This window comes from Crocodylus siamensis, chromosome 11 (assembly GCF_052110815.1).
Source record: "Crocodylus siamensis isolate JL-2025a chromosome 11, ASM5211081v1, whole genome shotgun sequence".
NCBI classification, from domain to species: Eukaryota; Metazoa; Chordata; order Crocodylia; family Crocodylidae; genus Crocodylus; species Crocodylus siamensis.
The window spans coordinates 66,616,067-66,637,885 of NC_143405.1; the positions used below are offsets into that span (position 1 = coordinate 66,616,067).

General features: G+C 40.4%; 1 protein-coding gene across 1 annotated transcript; it reads left to right on the forward strand.

Annotated features, from left to right (window-relative positions):
• The first annotated feature begins 321 nt into the window (after positions 1 to 321).
• IHO1 (interactor of HORMAD1 1) lies at positions 322 to 20,939 on the forward strand. The gene is made up of 7 exons (XM_090021700.1): positions 322 to 393; positions 7,662 to 7,836; positions 9,625 to 9,782; positions 13,163 to 13,211; positions 13,435 to 13,522; positions 17,895 to 17,998; positions 18,944 to 20,939. Exons 1-7 carry the CDS (start codon positions 338 to 340, stop codon positions 20,273 to 20,275), a joined length of 1,962 nt encoding a protein of 653 aa, XP_089877826.1. The 5' UTR covers positions 322 to 337; the 3' UTR covers positions 20,276 to 20,939.
• The last annotated feature ends 880 nt before the right edge of the window (positions 20,940 to 21,819 follow it).

Consider the following 21,819-nt stretch of genomic DNA (forward strand, 5'->3'; position numbering starts at 1 on the left):
GTTGGCAAACCACAAATAAGCATAGGCTTCCCAAACCCTAACTGAAGCCCTAGAAACAGAATAGTTATTTAACAGACCAGACAAACCAGTGTGTTCGAAAATTTTACAGTAGGCAGATAAAAATTAGCATAAATACAATTAGCAGGCCACACTTGCACGTACCCACAGCACTTGATCTCCTTTTACTGTAGTGCTTTAGTGCCAGTTTAATGGAACTATAGCTGTTAAAATGTGTGTCATCTGGTTCCTGCAGATACTTGTATATTTATCTGAAGAAAAAATAATTGATGGCAGTCTTCATGTATTTTCTTTCATTTTTAACAGATAAGCATAAGAAATGAATTTTAATGTTTGTAATATCAAAGAGATGTTCAGCACTCCCACAGCCACTGGGTAAGTGGTTTTTGTTTTTGTTTGCACATTTATAATGCTCAAATAATCAGGACAGTCTACTGGCTATATTTAACTAAGAGAGAAGATAGCTGCTATTTGTAGTGAAGGATAGCTAAAGAGCCCTGTACAGAACAAAGTCAAATAACTGAAAACATCATGTCTGCTGACACATCTTAATGCTCATGGCATATTTATTCCAGAGGTCATTAGCAGATTTCTAGTTAAAGGGCTGTTATGATTTCTATTTGCCATGGTATGTCATTACAACTTGACTTTGGCTGTTTAGTCTGAGACCTTTATAAAAACCCCAAGTCTAACTTATGTGCACTTAGAGCTACAATAACAGGGACCAGATACTGTAGTCTTCCTTGAGGAAACATTTTAAATATGCATAAGATGTTTTATTCCCAGCCTTTGTGTATTTAACCTATGTGATTTCCCCTGTGCTGTTTACACTATAGACTGAGAGCATATTAAGTAAAAAGGCCTCAGTGATGAATCAAAACCGTCTGTTTAAAGGATTTCAATCATAGTGGCAAATGCCAGAAGTCTCATGCTGTCCATGTTAAAATATCTTTGGGATTACTAAAATTCAGAGGTAGTTTCTTGACTTAAAAACAGTAGTATCCAATATGGAGGAATTCTATATTAAACCTCATCTTGTTAAATAAAAAGAACTGATTACAGAAGTAAAATCAGCGGTTGCTTAGGTACAAGCAATCATGACTTCATTACTTTTTTATATGCAAATGGAATGAAGTTCAAAGCACTAATATATGGAAAATGTATTTAACAGTGAGAGAACTTTAAATGGTCAATTTCCTAGCACTGAAAACAGTTATAAACCAATTCAGCCGGAAAAAATGAGTTTGAGCAGAATAATCTGAATGATAATTGGGACCTATTTAGGAACATTTTACTAATGTTCAAAAATCCACACTTAAGATTGTTTAAAAATAGAAACTCTGGAAGACAGAAGATTGATAAGGGAAGCAAAAGGTTAGAAGCCATCCTCATGCCTGTAGCACAACTGCCAAGGCTGGGTCAACTGCATCCCCACTTTGAACCAGCTGGGTTGAGGTCAGGAAGCTGTATTTTTGGCATTGTGCTCCAAGGCAAAGCATAGGAGGTACTTGAAAGGACTGGCACAGTGCCAGAGAGAAAATATGCCTCTTGCAAGGATACTCTTCAGCTGTCTGTACACCAAGCTACAGACCCTGAATGGAGCAAAGAGGCCTTCCAGAACCAGAAAAAAAGGAAAAGAAAAATTTGTCAGAGATTTTCTGGCATGCCTTCTGACTTCTGGTCACTAAGGAATGGCCATCCCGAGATTCTAGAAATCAAATGTGGGACTGATTTGTGACTGATGCAGCCGGAGATGACATCTGGATGAGAAGAGCAGAAAGAGGCCATGAGGATTGCTTCAGAGTTGGAACTATCTCTACAATCTGCAGGAGGAAGCATTTAGAAAGAAATGGCCTCATGAAGCATCAGGAATGTTAACCCAGAAGGGGCCTCCTAGGCCATCACGTCCTGTCCCCTACACTCACAGGCAATGCTAACTGAAGGAATTCCCAGTGTCAGTGCCTCAAACCCTTACCCACAACTATGAGGAACAATATCCAAAACACCAAAAAACACCCTACAAGTTTTTGCAGGTTGAAACAGGAAATACAGCAAGGCTCTGGGAAAAGAAGGAAGAGTCTGTAAGGCAGGCTAAACCTGGGTGCTACATAAGTGTGAGAGAGGAGAGGTCATGCAGGAATTGTACTGAGGAGTGTCCCCTCACCTTGAGCATCCTGAATCTGCTGGGAAATTCCCTCAATAGCCACTGGAGCGCAGAGGCTGACACAGCACTGGATTGACTCGAGAGATGCCGCACTGGTGATAGTTCCTTATCCACCTTGAGGCAGAATTCAGCAAATAGCTTCAAGGGATGAAGAGGAACAACATCTAACCTTCCATGAGTCCCTGGGCTCCATGCATCATTTTGGCAAAAAAGAAAGATGGAGGGACAGGGGTATGTATGATCTATTGGCTACTGGATGATGTTCCTGTGAGAGATGCTTCTTCTTGCCTAGCATTTCTCAGATGCTAGACTTGCTGGAGGAGGTCTGATGGTTCTCCATGCCGGATGTGGCCTGGCTACTGGCAAGTAAAGGTGCACACTAAGGAGTGACAGAAGAAGGCCTTCGCCACCAAACCAGCTTGCTCTGAGGTTAATGTTATGTCCTTTTTACTCTAATAGTCCTGAAATATTCCAGAAGTTGGTGGATATCAAGCTGGCCATCTGAGAGGTACTTCTTGTTTTGTGTATCCTGATGAAATGCAGTAAAAATGCTTTATTTCTGCAATAAACTATCTGGAGCATGTAATCTCATGTGCTGGGATAGGGACAGACCCTGTAAAGGTGGAAAACATCCAGCCCTGACTGGTGCCCTACTCTCTCCATGAGATGCAGAGTTACTTTGGCTTGGCCTCACACCTTCAGAGATTCATTGCTGATATTGTCACAATTGCATAGCCCTTGAACAAGCTGGAAGAGGAATGGATATTTTAGTGGACTGTCTCAAACCAAGAAGTATTGCTGGAACTACAGTGTAAGTTCATGTCTTTATCTGTCCTGGCCCATTAAGGGTTGTGATATGTTCTCCACTGCAGAAAATTTCCAAACTAAGATCGTATGTTTTTCTAAAAGATATGCTGAGATTCAAATATAAATTAGTTCAGAAAAGTTCTGCAGCCTGTTTTATGCAGGAGGTCAGACTCAATGAGCAAAATGGTCCCTTCTGACTTTATAATCTATGAATACATGAGAGAAATCATGATGTTCAGAATAATAATACACATTATGTAACCCTATAACTTATTCCATATGTTATATTTGTATGCATGGCAGGCTTTCCAGTATGAGTCAGAGAATCAGAAAGAACTCATCACATCCTAAATATTATTCAGTTGTAAGCATCCAGAGAGTGAAAACCTATAAACTGCTACATTGTTCTGTCAACAAAATACCATCCCCAGTCCCACATCACTAATATATTGAGCCCTGTGGATCCCTTGTGTAACTCTGCTACAGCTAAATGCTGAATTAGGCCTTTTGAGTTTATGCTATTTAAATTAATCTTTACAACTGTCATGAAAATTCACCAGTTTATGCACAAAAACTCCTTAGTCACAAATTCAAATGAAGATGGGTGATAACATCAAACTAATAATAGTTTATTTGGCCATTAAAAAAATCCAACATAGGCATGAATTGAGTTTTGCAAAGGTGAAGGTGTTAAAGAGGAGATAATTCAGAGGATAGCAGTTTACATTTGCCTAGTATGACTCTAGCTACAGAATCTTGACTTGTTCTTCTTTGTCCACAGTCCTTCTTTTAATTATTACTGTTCAAGACAGAGTTGGTTGTCCATCCTGCAATGGCCACAGGCAGCTGTGGGCAGCTGACTGCTGGTGTCCCACCTGCGCAGTACGTTGGTGGAGAATGACTTACTGTGACTCATCACTTCTACTGCTGACAGATCTAGCTAGTATTGAGGGGGGAGTTGTTTCCCACATTCTTGAAGAAAATGCAGCCTTTGGCAAACTAACAAGTTGGGTTTGGAGGCAATGATGAGTCAAGATCTCCACAAAAGTCCTCTCTGCCTGTCCTTTCACTGATAAAGTGAACCCTTGGTCACAAAAGCTCATGCATCTCTTGATTCAGTTAGTTTATAAGGTGCATCTCTACCCTGCCCAACTTCAGACTAACACGGCTAATTACTTGTCTGCCCAGAAGTGAAGGTTTGTATAGCTGTGGGTCTTGCTGTTCTGCTTTATGGGTGTGAAATCTGGACCTTGCACAGATGACACTTGAGGCGGCTGGAGAAAACTGCCCACATTTCTTGCTTTCCATCCTGAAGGTCAGATCATGTGACTGAGTATCTAGTGCTAAGTTGCTGCAATCAGTGTATTGCTACAGCATCGGAGAGCACTGATAATGAAGATACAACTTTATTAGGATGGCTGTTACATGTGTGGATATTGAGCACCTATCTATGCAGCTGCTTTATGGAGAACTGGAATGCAATCAGCAAAGCAAGGCCATTAGAAGAAGCATTTTGCAGACCTACTGAAGTTCCTTGTTCATAGCAGGACACCACCTGACCAGTGGGCCTTGCTGGCTGGGGTTATACAGTGGTGGTATGGCAGGTAGTAGTAGCTGAGCTCTGTGAAAAGCAGTGCAGTGCCAGTATGCAAGAAAAAGGCACCCGGCTTAAGGAGTGACATCTACCAAAGTCATGGGACTGCGAATGGCATTGCAGCAAATATGGCTGAAGCTTTGTGTTGCAAATTGGCATAGTGAGTCATATGCACAGTTGGCATCCTGCTAGGAACCTTTTTACTGATACCTCTTCAAGCTGAGACTGTTAGTTTGATTGTCCCTAGATGCTATGATCTGGTCATCCCTACATCCAGGGGACTGCTGGCAGCAGTGATAATGGTCACTTAAGGAACAGAACTATATCTTCAGCTGGTGTAAATTAATGCCATGCCATTCAGTTTAATTCAGTTATACTGATTTACATGAGCTGAGAGGGGATTTTAGGAAGCTGATAAGTACTGATTTTATAACCCTTCTCATTATTCATGGGCTAATTAACACTATTTATTCCCATTGCAGCAATTACTATTTAAAAGCATATGAAGTCCATGCACAGTAAAAATTAATAGCTGAGGCATATTTTGTATGCAGGAAATGTCTGTGTGAGGGTCAAGAACCTCCATGAGTGTCTGCTCAGTTTGCTACAGGTCATACCATCATGCAAAGAGGGGTAGCAAAGTTTATTCTGTTTTCCTTCTACTTTATGGTCTGTGATCTGTGCTATCCTAGAAATAGCTCTTCTATGCATCTGATACCCACTGCTCTGTAAGTAAACCCTGCAACATTATCTCCTCCCTAGAAGACATGAGACCCCATATCCCATGCTTAGAGGCCTTATACTGCCACGTTCTTCTCTGGCCTCTTTTTCCTGATTTCCTTGAGAGCCATGCTTTTCTGGGAACCCTTCTGGCAGCTTCCTTAAACTTCTCCCTGTGGAATGATGAGCATATAAAGAAGGGTAAGAACCATGCTACACATTCCATGCAGATCTGAGGTGGGATGAAGCTTTGAAGAGCAATCATTGCCCAGTCCCATAATACCTATGATATAGCTTCAGTGGTCTCATTTTGGAAGGGGCAACATGCTCTGGAATCTGCTCCCCCAGCTTTCTGATTTCTGGGCCTTTATGTCTGGGTGTCTGTGCCACCCAGGATAAAAGAGGATAAACTTTTTTGGCAAGATCTTGGACATTTGGGCACTTCATCCTATGTTGAAGGCTCTCACTTTGCTAACAACTTGGAAACCCTTCTTTTCTCAGCCTGTGTACACACAGGGCTGAATGCCAGTAACGTACAAGCAACATGCTTTCACTCATCAGACCAAAGTCAAGGCAGGGTGGCCCCATCAGACACAGATTTAAAAAAAGATATAACTAGAGTCAGTTTATTTGAGGCAAGAAAACAGAATGTTGGCATCCTTAGGTAGGGTTTACCCAAATGTTTGGACAGGGAGAGGTGTTAATAATGAAGTATTCCAAGCAATATTTTTTTCTTTCTCTGATAGTAATTCAGGCAGTTTCTTTTGTTACAGAGAAAGATAAATCCCAAAGTGGAATTTCTTGCCTAATGTAACTAATTTCTTGTACCCCCCTTGCCAGTTATTGTGAGCCTAGTATAAACTGTATGTACTTTTAAAAAAACAATCCATAATGAAATAGCTGCCTCTGTAATCAATTTCTCATCCTATTAAAACAACTTGCAAGACCCAAAGTAATGACTAGCCACACAGTTCAAAGGGGTAGGAGTACTCGTGCCTCAGAGGCTCAGGCTCTTCTCCCTATACTACAGCCTACCATGGGTCCTCAGTAAGGGTCTATGAATTGTGCCAGTGAGGTGAGTAACCTCCTTTTACTTCAGTCCTGGTGCTGGTGCCTGAATCTTAGTAGCATGATTAGGCTCATAATGTGTTTTGTTATTAAATGTGAAACACTTCACCCAGTATAATCAATTTTGTCAGTCAGATGCTACCCTTTTCTTTTTGATGTGTCACAGTTGAGGTACCAATTTGATGGAAGCCAAATAAATGCCAAATCTAGACAAGAAAAGGTTATTTCGTAAGATCCATCCTGCAAACACTAACCAAACCCATCATCTGATTTACAACAGAAGATGTTATCCAGAGTTCTGAAAAGGAAAATGTTTGACACTTCAGGGAAATCAAATCCCAAGGTGTTTCTTAAATTGGAAGTTGGCGGATGAAGCAAGTTAAAAAGAACAAACTGTGTATATCATGGCTAAACACCTGCTAGGCAGGGAATCTGATATAATAACTGTCTTCAGAAATTGGCTTTGAAGGAAGTAAACCCCAAGGGCTGGATGGTAGCTTTTTGTCATAGCTCCCAGCTGAAGTGACAGCCCTGCTATCTTTTGACGGGGTACAGGGCAGACTCTGCATCAGCTCAGCTTTATTAGCTGGTAGGTGTTGTGGTCTGGTCCTGCCACTTTTCAGCTGGCTAGTGTTGCTAGTTGCATTAGCCTTAGGGAGAGCAGACTAGAATCATGCCTGGACCCCAGGAAAGACCGCTACATGGCAGAAGACTTGTGCCTTTTTCTCCCTCAGTGCAGAGACATACAGAAGCAGCCAGAATAGATTTAAAGGCAATGTACTGTTTGTAAGTTTTCAGCAGAAAATAATGAGCGTGGCTTTCAAACTTATCTGTAGAGATGTTCCCATTGGTGGTCTATAAGTTGTGCCTAATAACCAAGCAGTGCAGGACTGAATAGTTAGGAGGGCAGGTGACTTCATTAGGGTGTTTGTGTTTTCTAAAACAAAACAGTGCGATGGCTTCACTTTGACTTGTGAAAGATCAAATCCAGAGGCATCATATATGTACAAGACAGGGTTTCCTTCTTCTGCATGCTACTTCTTGTCTCCATGGTGCCATTACATAGCCTCTGAGCACCTGACGTTCCTTTAATATGTTTTTTCACAACACACACTAGCAACAGCAAATGTCCTGAGTGCTAAATCACCTTCCTCTCTGCAACACAAAGTTTGAAGACTAACAGATTTACAGTGCTAGCTAATGCTATTTGTTGTATTATTTATTAGTATGTCATGATTTTCTTGGTTATGCTTGCTTGTGGTTCATTCCCATTCTACTCTGCTATTTCAGGCCTAACAAATTGTCTATTCGGAGCAGCACTCTTAGTGATTACTCCAGCCTGAGTGATTCTCAGTTCCTTTTTGGTTCCCAGTTCTGTCCAGAGAACTCGCAGCCTGCTTCAGTACCCCGTGAGTTTGGTGCACTCTCAAGACAACCAAGAAGCTCCCAGCAGAACTCTCAGGATGTGAGTCAGGTTCTCCAAAATGTTCAGCTAGCCCCATACAAACTAAGGGGAAGCATTAACCATTCTAAAACAATTGTATCTGCTCCATGTATCTACTGTATAACCTAATAGGATCCCAAGTCTCCACAACACAAATATTAATATGTATACCATTCAGCAAATTGCTGGCTACTATTGAAATGGTAATATTTTTTATATATATATAATAGTGGTATGCAAAGGAAGTGCCTGATCAGCTAAGTTTAAGTTATATTTTTGTCTTGCTGGTGTAGATATTTTTATCTCATTGCTTCATTTACTGAAATTATATGAAATTATTCCAAGTATGAAATGTACAGGTATTTACTTACTTAGTTAAGCTAAATTCTCACAGTTTCTTCTTCTGTGGAAAAGGCTGTGTTTTTCTTACCAGGTGTAAGATTTGAGTAAACTGAGATTTCCAGTGATGTTCTCATTTACTTCCGTAGGCTGAAAATTATTTTGCCCCATTGTTGTTGATTATAGTATGGCAGACACTTCAGTGACTTTCAGAGTGTGAGTCTGCAAGCTATGAATATTTATCCTGCTATCGTCTAAAATGATGTTCTCATCTACACTAAAATAGTGCCTATACCATTAGTACATACCAGAAGATCCAAATAGAGCCACTCAACAGCAGAGATTAGAAAAGAGTAAGGATCCAGTTCCTAGTAAAAGACAGGAATTCAATTCTTGATCCTATCTGGCCCCCTCTGCAGGCAGCTGATGGTCTTTGTCCATTGACTAAAGTAGCTTTTCATTAAACATGGAAAAGGATATTCACTCTTCAAGATAACAGAGGGCACTGCAGTGTAATTTAAATTTTTTAAATTAAATTTTAAGGGAAAGCTGTTTTTACTTTGGTTACACAGTGCACATTACACTTGCACTCTAATGCGCAATAGCCTATTTTAATGCACATTCAAGCATCACAAAAAGCTATGCTTTTTAGCTAATGTGCATTAAAATAGGCTCACGTGCCTTTTTCTAGTACCACACCTCGATTAATCATCCCTGCTTATACATGAGCCTACACATTAGTAAGGAGGCTCGTGTATAAGCAGGGACGATTAATCAAGTCTGCTGGAGTGTGACATATACTGCACTCCAGCAGCCTCCTGCATCTTGTGTATCAGCGTCCCTGCACTTCAAAACGGTGGCAGGCCTGCTTTATGTAAAGCTTGTTGGATGAGTTTTAGATAAAGAGCACTCCCCCACCCACCCGCAAGAATATTGTGGTGATATCCTTACTTAGCCAACAGGAAGCTCAGCAACACCTATTTAAATTAAATGTCTTACAGTGTTCTTCCCCATGGGAGTATGAACCCTTTCACTGATTGTTCTCTTGAATGTGCTATGCTTTTGTCACCCATCAAGACTCCACTGAAATCAATAGACAATGTCTATGTTCAGCAATATGACATCTGTTTTCTTCCTTGAGGTGTGCGGTAATAACAGCTAATTCAACATGAGCAAAATGAAGGGAAGCTTTCTTTTTTAAAAGGTGCAAGCTAAGTAAAGTTTCAACTAGTTTAGTCTGCTGGGAGTGCAGCTGGTTTCAGTCCTGCCTGCAGGAAGTTGAACTAGCTACCTCAGGTGAACCAAGTCTCAAGAAATTCCTAATGCCTGTCCAATTAAACTTATCATATCTAATTTCTGTAATCCATACGTTTTTAGATTACCTTGTAGTCTACAAAGACTTTTTTTCTGTTTGCTTGTCTCATTATTTTTATGCCTTTAAATACAGTCATTTTTTCTCTCTCTCAACAGAGTGAGCCTAGTATTTTTACTAAGTACCAGACAAAACCACAACTATTTGGTGGAGATGTAAAGGAAAAGGGTTCACTTAATTTTGGTGCTGGAAAACTGAAAAGTGTTTTGGAGCAGTTTGAAATAAATAAGAAAAAAATAAAGGACAAACATAACAGGTATGCAAATGTTCTTTGAACATTATGACTGTGAAGGCAGTGCACATTCTCATCATAATAATCCCAGTAATAAAAAATAGTAACATGACCCAGCTGTTTATTCCTGCAAGGAAATAATAATTTCTGTCATAGATAATCTCCAGTCAGAAGGAATTACAGGCTGAGAGAATGCGTTCTACTTAGAGCATAGGCTTATGTAACACTTCTATCCATAAACTACAAGGAACAGCAACAATTTCACTTCAATTTACCTTCACCCACCTTTATCCTAGCCACAGATTCTGTTCCAGGCAGATCCCCTGGTAAGGCCCCTTTTTCTCCATGTTCAAAGGATTATGTTGTGTATGATCAAAGGGATCATTTTATCAGCACTTATATGTAAGATAAAGGAGGAGATTGCTAGGCAGATGTCTGTGCAACAGAGGAATATATTTGCATTCAGTTGCATCTTTAAAAGTATATACTTATCATTAACTTTATTTACATGGAGGATGTGTGTGATGTGTCCTAATACATTTTTCAATGTTTAGTCTTTGCCTGAAAATCCTAGGGGGGTTGTTGAACAAGTAACAATTACAAGTGTGCAGGATGGCATATTCTCCCATCAGCCAATACCTGCTTTTAGCTCTTTGCATTGATTTATAGAAATGCAAATATATGGGTATATATATATGTTGTATCATTATCTTTGTTCTGAAATATTGTAGATGTCTCCAGTAATGAACAATTTGATGTTCTAGTGCCTATTATTTGAGAATAAGGATTAAACTAATGGAGATTCAGATATTTAATTTTAAATGTTTAGGCAAAATTCTGAATTCTGTTTTCATAGTTTCATAGTTATAAGGAGCCGGAAGGGATCTTACAGATCATCAGATCCAGCCCCCCTGCATTGGGCAGGAAAGACTACTGGGATCACATGACCCCAGCAAGATGGGTGTCAAGACATCAGTGTCCCTGAGATGAAAAATGGAGGCAGGAGCGCTTTAAATACACTTTTTCAATGAGCTTGAATTAAAGTGCCCCTGCTGCCATTTTTCAGCACAAGGGTGCTGATACATGTGATGCTTTTGGCACTTTAATTAGAGCAGCTCTCAGGGATTAATGGTTGTTTGTGAATGCAAGGGATTCAGTGGGCCAAGAGGTCCCCTTAAATCCTGTATGCTTAAAGCAAACCTTCACCCAATGAGTAAGTATCCTGAATAATGTGCTTCCAGAAAGTAAAGCTTGATCTCATTCAACCTAGCAGCAATATGTGGCCACCAAGCTCTTAAAAATAGAGGAAAGTTAGACTCCTGCTTAAAGAATATCACTGATTTAATATTTAGTCAAGTTATCTTATGACTAATTTCTTGCCTTGTAGAATGAAATGAACATATCTTAATTTTTTTTATAAGCTCCAAAGAAAATCCTTTTTAAAGAGGCCATCTGCACAAAAGTATTACTCTGGGGCCTTCCCAGTGCAGGACAGTGTTTGCACAAGTTGTTTGACACCTTGAGACAGTGGTAAGAGTGGTAAATTGTACTTAAGCCTTCCCTTTATTGTAAATGGGTATCTGGTTACTAGCCTGGGGAGTCAAAGTTATGTGATGCCACATGACTCCCTTGTGTGCCTTAACCATGCTAGCCCATTGGCCTCTAGGCTCAGGTGGACCTTTGATTTTCCTTTTATTGCCTGGTTGCACAGTCCCAGCTTTCACTGTCTCAGCATCCAGAGTCTCCTATTCCTTTCCTCCTTGACTGTGGTCAGCTGTCAGGAGTTGACTTCCAAGTAGTAGTTTTTGGAAAAGAGAGTATATTCAGATAAATACAGAGTCTAAGTATTTTAGGGAGTGTTGCAAACTCTTGGTTCAAAGATGATACCTTTTAGTAGACCAACTAAGAAATCACAAAAATATTATCTTTCTTTGCAAGCTTTCAGGCACATGTGTCCTTCTTCAAGCTGAGGACAAATCCAAAAATCCTCTTAGGTAGAAAATAAGCTTTATTATGCACAGGGGAATGTTGAGGCTGGATGTCTGTTCACCTGGGTCTGTAAGAGTCCTTTGTGTGGGTTGCTCCTTGATGTGCAGATAAGGCTGGTCTCATCCCTGGAGGTGTCAGATGTCAGAAAGTCAGGGAGGCTCAAAAAAGCTTTCCTTTTTGTTCGACAGTGAAGTAGTGTGAAGTGAGTGCACTGTTGTGCTTATAGGTGATATCATCTCAGGACCTTTGTAAATTAAATCAGTGACTCAGAAACATTGTCAGTGTCATGGATTTCAAGACATTCCATTGTATGATAGCAAACACATGGCCTCTGTCACTGGAGAAGAAGTTAGCATTGAAAAGAAACTAATTTTGCAACGACGCTTCCATCAGATGTCTAGATCACTTTTTGGTAAAAGGAAAGGAAGACCTGCAAAGACTGCGCAATTCATTGTAATTTGTGATATAGCACCTGTCACCCTAAAGTAAGTTTAACTGCTTATGCAACCTCTTAACGATTTGCTTCCCTCTCCCAGCTGGGATTTCAGTAAGTGACACAGAAACCGTGCTACAAGGGGAAAGGTCACTCCTAGAATTAAACACTTTTTTATAATAATAATCATATATAATTATGAAGGTAAATAGAATAATTTATCAAGCTGTCTCCTTACTAGTTGGAGAATTACAAGGAATATACTCCTTTTCATGACCACAGAGATATTTTAGTGCCTCTTCCTACCTTCCATTTGTAATTATACTGTATCCCATGTCCCTGTTTGGTGTTGATGGTGGCTTGGATCACTAAATAATCAATCCAAAAATAGTCTGAATCCTCAGAAATGGAGTCAGATTATTTCTTTGCTTAGCAACAGGCCTTTTATTCTGAAGAGACTATTAATTGTGATTGGCTAGTACATATCAAAGATGAGGATCAATTTACAGGAACCTCTGTTAGCATTTCAGGGGAAAGAGCTCTGTAACCTTCTGTTATTGTCTTCCTGACACTGGCCTTGTTTAAATGAAAACTGGCTGAATTTTTTCCTGCAATTGTATAGTCCTGTTGTAAATCTGATGCAGACCAACTGCTGGCATTTCAACATCACCTCAAACAGATCTGTCCTGAGCAGACAGCACAGTGGTAAAAATACTAGTGACTTCTCTACACTCATGTTGCCACAGTTGCAAGCACCTTCGCAGTTGCACCTACACTGGGCCGAGAGAGAATTCAAAAGTTGCCCATCATAGACAAAGCTTACAAAGGTTTTTGTTTTTTCCCCCGATGAAGTTGAGGTGAGGGGCCCTTGAGATAAGCATATTCAGCTCCTATTATGTGTTGTGCCTTGTGATGTATGTTCAGTCTTGACTACTCCAGCTTTGCATGCCAATTTGATGCTTGCTGTGTGTTTCTGTTTTAGTGAGGTTTTGCTCAGCTTTATTTCCCATGTCAAAGACAGCCTTCAAGGGGTGAGTAATCTAAATTCCAAGTCCAAAACAGAGAGAGGCTGGAAACATTGTAGTATACTAGTTTTCTTATTTTCTAGTTAATGTAATATTTACCTTATTAAAATATTTTAAACAATGTTGATACTATTCCATTAATTTTTCACAACTTCTTGCAAATGCTGAAATGCACGTGAATAGATTACAGTCTATACATTATTTTTCTAATTTGAACTGGTTATTGTAGATGCAAGCATGCTTGGACAAGTTTGAAGAAATTCTGAATTCAAGAAATAAATCCATTTTGGATGGGTTGGAAGCCATTTCTAAGACATGTAAGCGCTTGGTGTATTTCTGTTAACAGCAGAGGGCATTATCAAGCTACTGAATGTTAGTGTGCTGTCTCCAAGGCAGGAAGGTCACTGTCAGTGGCTCTTCTTAACAGAGGAAGGAAAGAGGGGGTTTATATAACATTTAGGCATATGGATTTTATTCTTCTACCTATACATACCATCCCAGCCCTCTGCTTATTGTCATTTACTGTTGCATCAAAGGTCTGAAAGGTTAAGACATCAGGCACATCCACGATTCATGATTTGACATGATAAACAGTAGAGTATTTGGAGCAAGACTGACAGGTACATTTCAGGTTATCCAAATGTTTACATTCTGAGCATCCATTTTCCAATTTTCAACACTTTATCAAACCCTCACCTGTTGGTCTCTGGTGGTTTGGGTTGGTTTTTTTTAGATTAAGCAAAAACAGCAAAGCCAGTCTTGAGTAAGAGACAAGTAAGAAGGAGATGCATATTGCCCTTTATAACAATTTCTTGAACATTGCAAAATAGTTGTGTGCTGAAGCTGTTAGTTGTAGAAAGTCTTTCTTGAGGACACATGTTTCTGAATGTTTTCAGAGAAAGTTAGGTCTGATTTAGCTGAGCCCTGGGAATTTGAAAAAAACACACATTATCATGTGGATTGGATGTTAACGCTAGCAATATTTTTAACAATTACCTGCCAGGGTTCTAAAGAGAGTGAGCTTCACCACGCAAGCACAAGAGGCCAGCTTATTGCATACAACTAAGTTGAAGTGGGCTTAAGATTTATTCATTAGATGTAACAGGCTTCTGCAGGAGCATTGCTTCTTTTACTGTAGAGTGAAATGTGGACTAAACATGACAGAGCTCTGAAATTTGCTCTGTCTTATTCACCTGAGGGGGTACTATTGAATTAGATGGTTCCTGATTAGTTCTTTACAGAGCAAAATGCACAATAGATTTCCTGTTTGAAAATACTGTGGACTTGATTCTCAATTTACTGCTCCCTTTACATTGCTTAGTCAGCATGAAGTGGTACTGAAAGGATCTTAGCATAAATGAGAATCAGCCTGTTATGTTCACCGCAACTAGTTTGCCTTTGGTGAAGGGCAGAATCCAGATTAGCCTCCTAGGCTCCCTTCCTTACCTGCCACAAAGCCAAAAATGTAGGTGCCTGGCCCCAAGAGTTTTCCTTCTGGCAGGCTGTACAGTCAGTGGGGAAAGGTACATGGCTCTGAAGAGTGTCTAGATCCAGTCAATAAGAAACAGAGGCATACAGACAGTTTTTGTGTCCTGGGAAATGGCAGTGACCACCAGTCTTGCACCCTTTAGTGCCCTGCTTTCCCACCCCTACTTAGTACTTACACTACTGAGTGATAAGAAATGCTAGGCACAGGGGTGTGCCTGAGTTTTTGCCCCTCTCCAAAGCATAGGCAGATGCTGCCAGACACCTCTTCTGTCTGCGTCCAGAGGACCTGTCTCCTGTTCTAAGGGCGGCGGCCTAACTCACTAGAAGCATGGTGTTACCACTCACCTTTTGCATAATTGCCTAGTAGTTAGAGTATAAATGTTGCTTTACTTGCACTACACAGAGTAATAATATGGAAATTGTCCACAGAGAACAGAACATCCTTGCAAGTGTTTGTTAGAGAGAAAAGCAGAGAAGCAGTTTTCAGAACAAGATGCTATTTGCAGTCTCGAACTATTTAAATTATATGGGCACACAGCCTGACATGGCATTTTGCAGTTAGTATTGGCATTATATGAAAAGAGATTGAAAAGACTGAAATTGTTACCTTGGAAAGGAAATCAAAAGAATTGCCAGACTCAAAGCAGCCCAGGTCTGATCAGTCTGGTAATTCCTATGGCTATATCACTGGGGTTCAGTTCAGGTGGTAAATTTCAGTTCATCCCCTTTCTTGCATACTGGGGTGTCCCCATTCACTGCCTTTAGGAAAAATGTATTGTTCTCCTGAACTCGGTCACCCCTTGAATCTCAGCAGATTTATACCACCTTACATTTCTGCTTCTGAATTTGGTAGGGACAAAGAAGGCTCCCACAAAGAGACTGACATTTAAAAGCCTATAGGCTACCAGAGCTGACCCCAGAAAGATTTGTATATGTGTCTGTGATGGATAGGGAGGCAGCAGAAGACAGGTCATTGTATATTTTTTTTACTATGTTGGAAAAATGATGCTGTGATCCCACAACTGGAGAGTACAGTGTTTCAGAATGTGGTTTCAGATAAAGAGAGAAATTAATTAGCTGATTTTGCCATGTCTGTATGAGTTCTTTGAAGAATAGCTTATAATGGAACATGTCCAGTTGCTGTCTGCCTTGTTTCTCTATGCCATGCTTACAGTGCTGGCAACTCATTTCATAGACATATGCACTATTAGCATAACTTAAGAGAATTCAGAGTGTTTATGTGGAGGATGAACACATCCATAACAATGTGAGGTGAGGCAGAAATAGCTTTAGAGGAGATAGCAGTCCTTATGCTACAGGTACAAGCCAGCTGTTAACTGAGAGAAGATAGGAAGGCACAGCTTCTGTGGTTATTCAATAATTCTCTGCTACAAGCCTCCTTGAAATATCTTGCCCACTGCTAGAAACAAGACACTGGAATAGACAGCCTCCTAGGCTGATCCAGCTGGGCATCCTCATGTTCAGTATTCTAGCAGCAGTCTTACCAACACTTGTACAGAGACAAGATCAGTCACCTCCTCCTACTTGATACCTCCCTTTTCTTAGAATAAGAGAAAAATAGAGCTGGAAGGGACCTCAGGAGGTCAGCTACTCCAACCCCATGCACCCCCTTATACATCCAAGGATCACAGTAGCCACAACCTTACTCTGAGAATTCATTTTAGGCAAGAATTCATTTTAGGCAGCTGTTTGCAATGATCCCATGCCCTTTTCTGCGTCACTGATTTCCAAGATCAAAATCTTCTATCCTGAAGACACAGAACACATTCTTTGTTCCCAGGTGCCTTTGGCTGTGTTTAAACATACTCTGTTGGACTGTGAACATTTAACCAGGCAATTCAGATTGTGCTGTAAAAGTAATCTGTCATTATTTACTCCCCAACCAAGCTTTGTTACCTGCCAGATTAAGCAGTAAGGATTCTATACTGTCAACCAGCTCTTTGATACAACCTGTAAATGGTGTTGCACCAAGAACCAGTCCCTGCAGGATTCCTTTTGCAATAGCCCTGCTTACTGATGTCTGTGCTAACAGCTACATTTTGAGAGGCTAGTGGGCCAGTTTTTAATCCAGATAACATGTACTCCATTAGTTTCATATCGTGCAAGTTTTTAATCATGGTGTTATATGGTACTAAGTCAAACATCATCTAGAAAGCCAAGTAGACTATAACAGCCTAGTTTTCTATATCAAACAGACCTATAATTGTGTAAAACCAATAAGAAAGGTTTGTTTGACAAGACCATTTTGAATGGAATTAATTGTATTTTAACCTCAAATGTGGTGTTTATAGAGTCCCTCAATAAACCTCTCCACTATGTTATGGGGGATGAATGTTAGGTTAAGTAGGCTGTGTTTCCCTGGGTCTTCCCTCTGACTAGCTTTGAATTTCAGAATTATGTTGTTGTTGGCCCTCCAGTCATTTGGAATTTCCCCAGTTTTCCAAGATTTGTTAGAAATTAACATTTGTAGTTCAAAATGTTCTTTAGCTAGCTCCTTTAAGACTCTTGGATGTCAAAGTTATCTAGGCCAGGTGATTTGAGAATGTCAAATTTTAGCAGGTGCTGCTTTGAATCCTCCTTTTTTTTTTACAAAGCTAAGCTTTTCATTCCATGCACAACATCACTGAGATGCATCCTCCTGAATCAATCAGAAATATCTGTTTGTGCATCACCCTTTAGGATTTTACCAAGAGAATGCAGCTTTGCTGTGAGCTTATCTAGGAATCTTCATCTGCATTCTTATTTCAGATTTCAGTCTGTAATCCTGTGCTGTAGTGTATTAGTCATTACTCATAATGGGAATTATGGTACAAATAATGAAAGTGGTGTGGGGGAGGTTATATTATTTTCCAAGAAACTCAACTCAAACACATCGTGTAAGGTTTTAATTAAGCTCCTGCTTTTGATGAGTTTTCAGCAAGATTGACTACTGTCAAGTGACCTGCCCAAAGTTCTGCAATTAGATGTAGAGCCCTAAAAATGTATGTGATTTGCACTAAATTTTGCACCCTGTAGTCTACCAGTCTGGTGATCTAGGAGATTTTAATTCAGAGGTCACTGTGATCACACAGCATGGAAGACCATATCATTCTAAACCCAGGGGGAAGTATCAGGTAGTGTTTTATTCATAATTACAAATTAAGAGACTAAATGCAGTTTTTTATTGATTTTCATGTTCAGTACAAGATGCTGCTCAGTCCCACTATGGATTGGTGCTGAATGCTCTTGCAGACAAAAGGCAGATGGAGCAGATGTTACTGGAGATGGAACAGAGACTTGCAGCTGTAAGTGAAGAGAGCAGTCAATTGTCCAATCTTCATCATGAAATTCTTTTATTTCTTCAAACATACTAACCCAGCATTAGAATATGTCTTCATGTAATGGATTATAAAGGTGAAGGTTGCAATTTAAATTGAGGGAAGATTATATATTAAAATGCTAATTTGAGGCTAACCCACTGGTGCACTAATAGTGTATTATGCTGCCATACAGAGATCCAAGCCTGAGAACTGATCATTATGTTTGGACCCCAGATAGCAAGTGCTGTCTTCACAGTCTTCCCCATTTCCTGATGATGGCAGGAGGCAGTATCCTGGAAGGGACAGGATTCTGACTGGATGGAAAATGCTGAGGCAGTGCCTCCCTGGTAAAGAGGGATGGGCTTGCTTCTCATAGAAAGTCAGTCCGGTGACCCATCAGGTCAAATGAACCCCAGTGGGAAAAGAAAGGCCTTAAAGGGGGTGGAATCTATCTTGTCCTAATGGTGCAAGATTGAAATCTGTAACTTAGGCTGTCTAGATGGATCTGGGTTCCAGGGCAGGTCCACTATATGACCTTATTTGTTGACTAGGGGTAAGCTACAGGAAGAAGAAAGGGGCATCTGTACAAAGATAGGGAGACACTGGGGCATGCCCACTGCTCACAGTGTCACATTTGACTAACAATTGGAAAGACACTCCCTACAGAGATCTAGTAGACTGCTGATGTGGGGGTCAATATGAAGATTAAGTGTATCATCTGATATTTTGGGTAAATGTGTATCTTTTATTAGACCAGCTAAATAGTTGGAAAAATTGTTCTGTACAAGCTTTCAGGCACAACTACCCTTCTTCAGGCACAGGGAGACTGCAGGTGTTTTGTGCGCTCTGCTGGTGTTCCAGTTTGAATACTATTGTTACCGTTCATAATGTGTTGCCTAATATTTCTCCTCTGCTGAATGGTTTCCCCAGAAAGATGTGGAGATTTTAGACATGAAATCCAATTGGCAGTTACTAAAGGAGAGTCTGGAACTATTAACGGCTCAGCAGAATGAGCAGCACATGAAGCTATGCGAACAGTTGGGTTGTCTACAGTTCCCCAACATCTTGACTGAACTGCAGACATTCATTTCCACTTCCAGATTGCCAAGCCACGTACAGGATAACACTTCTCAGACCTCCCCATCTATGTTCCAGGATCTCTTTCTGAGTCAGGGGAAAACATGCCATCAGTGCTATCAAACCATGAGGGTTTGCAGGATAGCTTCCTTTCAGACTCAGCCGCACACCGTGACAATGCTGAACCAGCCTGACGACTCCAACAGGGAAATAGCTGGAGATGACACACACAGGAGTGATTCAAACACAGGTTCTGGAAGAAAGGCTGGTCCCATTACTGCAGCTTTACAAGACAAAGAAAATGTGACTATTCAAGAGGCAAAGTCTGCTTTAGAAAGGCATGCCTATGCTAACAAACCACGTTGTGCCTGCTGCTGCAGCACTGGCATTTCAAAGGCTAGTCACCAGAAACACCAGCTGCTTCCCCAAGAAAAATCCTGTACCACACCACTGAGGAAGGCAGGCAGGAAAGAATTTAAGGGAACCAAAACTATGACTTGTGTACAAGAGAATCAGAGCCACATTTCCTTCAGTCCTGTACAAAACTACATGGCTGAACAAACAGACAAGGCCACAGGCCACATCATGATGCAAAAGGCATCTCTAGGAAACAGGCTGAAAAAGGAGAAGTCAAAACAAAACCACCAGAGCAAAGTAACAGTGTGGAAAAGAATGTATTTTAGTAAGAAAAAAGGAGAATTTTCCAAGTGTCCTGACAATGGACTGAAGAAAAAAATGACAAATGGCTGCATGGAGCAGGAGGACGCTGGAAAAAACGGTAAGCCCCAAGATACAATTACTCTTCAGTCAGAGAACTCTGCTGAGGGGTCCTCAGCTCCCAGCCAACAAAAGCTAAGCAGGGCCCCACATAGGAAGAGTGAGGATTGTTTGCCAGTGCTACACCCCTGTGAAAACATGGAACTGCCTGCAGCCAGGAGAAAGGGGATGCTGGAAGGCAAGAACGGCATGGGTATTTTCAGTGCCAGCAGGAATCCATCTTTGTGGGATTCCTCCTCTCAAGAAAGTTCATTTTCACTCTATAACTTGAAAGATGAAAAGCAGAGGAGCTTGTTCAGCCTCCCAAGCTCCACAGGTTCTGCCAAGTCCTGTCTTTCCGTTTCACTAGCCCAGCAAAAGACTACGACATTTTGCTCCTTAACTTTTGATAGTGATTATTCTGACTGACACGTTCCAGTTAATTTTCCAGGTGCGTTATGCAAGTGTAGCTATTTCAATCACAATTTATTTCTTCAGGTCTGTTGTCATTTTAATTCCTTGATTTATTTGACTCTGGGTGTTGCATATAACTGTGCAAACTGCACTGTGGGGCTGTCTGTGAAGCAATGAGTTTTTTTCATGAACATGGTGGCCTTCTGGCAGTAGGCAAAAAGGAGTCATCCCTAATTTGCTTTAAAATGTTATTGCCAAGCTTTATGTGTAGAAGGGGTCATAGACCGCTTATTCTGCTGAAAATGAGGTTTGAGGGAAGGATTTATTTTGGCCTGAGAAGGAGGATGTGCTCATTATTATTTCGTCTCTCTGCTCTTAGCAGAAATACTATTGTTTTCTCATAGTTGTCATTCATCTTTAACAGAAGAAGATATGTGGGTGCTTGCCTAGATTGTTGTTAGAGAGAGCAATGCCAGCAGGGCACAGGAGCACATCTAAGTCTGTTATAATATTTAAATCTATTTGAAACTTTTAAATTAAATATATATGTAATAAGATGTCTGCAGCCTGGGGCTTTAATGTTATTTTTGTACCAGTTCCTGTGGCTCACGGTTCAAATCTTTGGCCTATTTAAGTTAATGGGTATTTTATGATTGATTTCAACAGAGTTTAGATTTGGCACAGGGCTTCTTGCATCACTGTGGGTAAATGCCCATTGTGTGAGAAAAACAGAACCCTAACATCTTGTTACATTCACCAGCTCCAGGATTTCTTTTCCTTTAAGGCAGTTTTTCTGGTCATGTTACTGAATTTCAGCCTTATTTGTCTCATCTGTATCTCTTAGCTAATCAAGAACTTCACCCTATAGGTTTCTAGTGTGTTAACATCTCAACGAAAAGCCTAAAAAGGTGGCACCTATAATCATACAAGATGCAAATGAAAAATCATTTATGTCTTGTAATCTTCTTTTAAAACTCTAAGTATTTCTAATTAACAGGACTGTAAAATGTGTAGATCAAAGGTCAGAAGGTATCAATGTGATCATCTACTGTTATGAATACAAATGGACTAATATTGTTATCCCAAAGTAAAAGATCTTCCTTATCTTTGTCTTGATTATAAAGTCCAATATTTCTTCACTTTGGCTAGTTTCTATAGAATGATTTCAGGGGACAGTCTAGTGATCTATTTTGGTGAAGTAACAAACAGTTGTTGTCTAGCTAATGTATTTCCAAGCATTATTATTTAGCTGAAATTTAAAGAAATGAGGTAACATCACTTTTTCCCATTTATACATTTTGTTCAGAAAGGCTGTAGCTTGAGAAAGCGCATGACTCTCTGAACAAGTTAAGTACATAAGGTGCCCCCATGCCCTGCCTTGTGTTTCTTAGGAAGTGACAGACAGTAACATGGATCAGCAGATGGGGGAGTCTCCAAATTCTTGGCTGTTCTAAGGAATGTTGGTATGGTATCTAGGATGTGGGCCCCTAGCACCCCTGTAACACATTGCCTGTGCACACATGTGACTGGTGTCAGTCACATACAGGCTATCACACAAG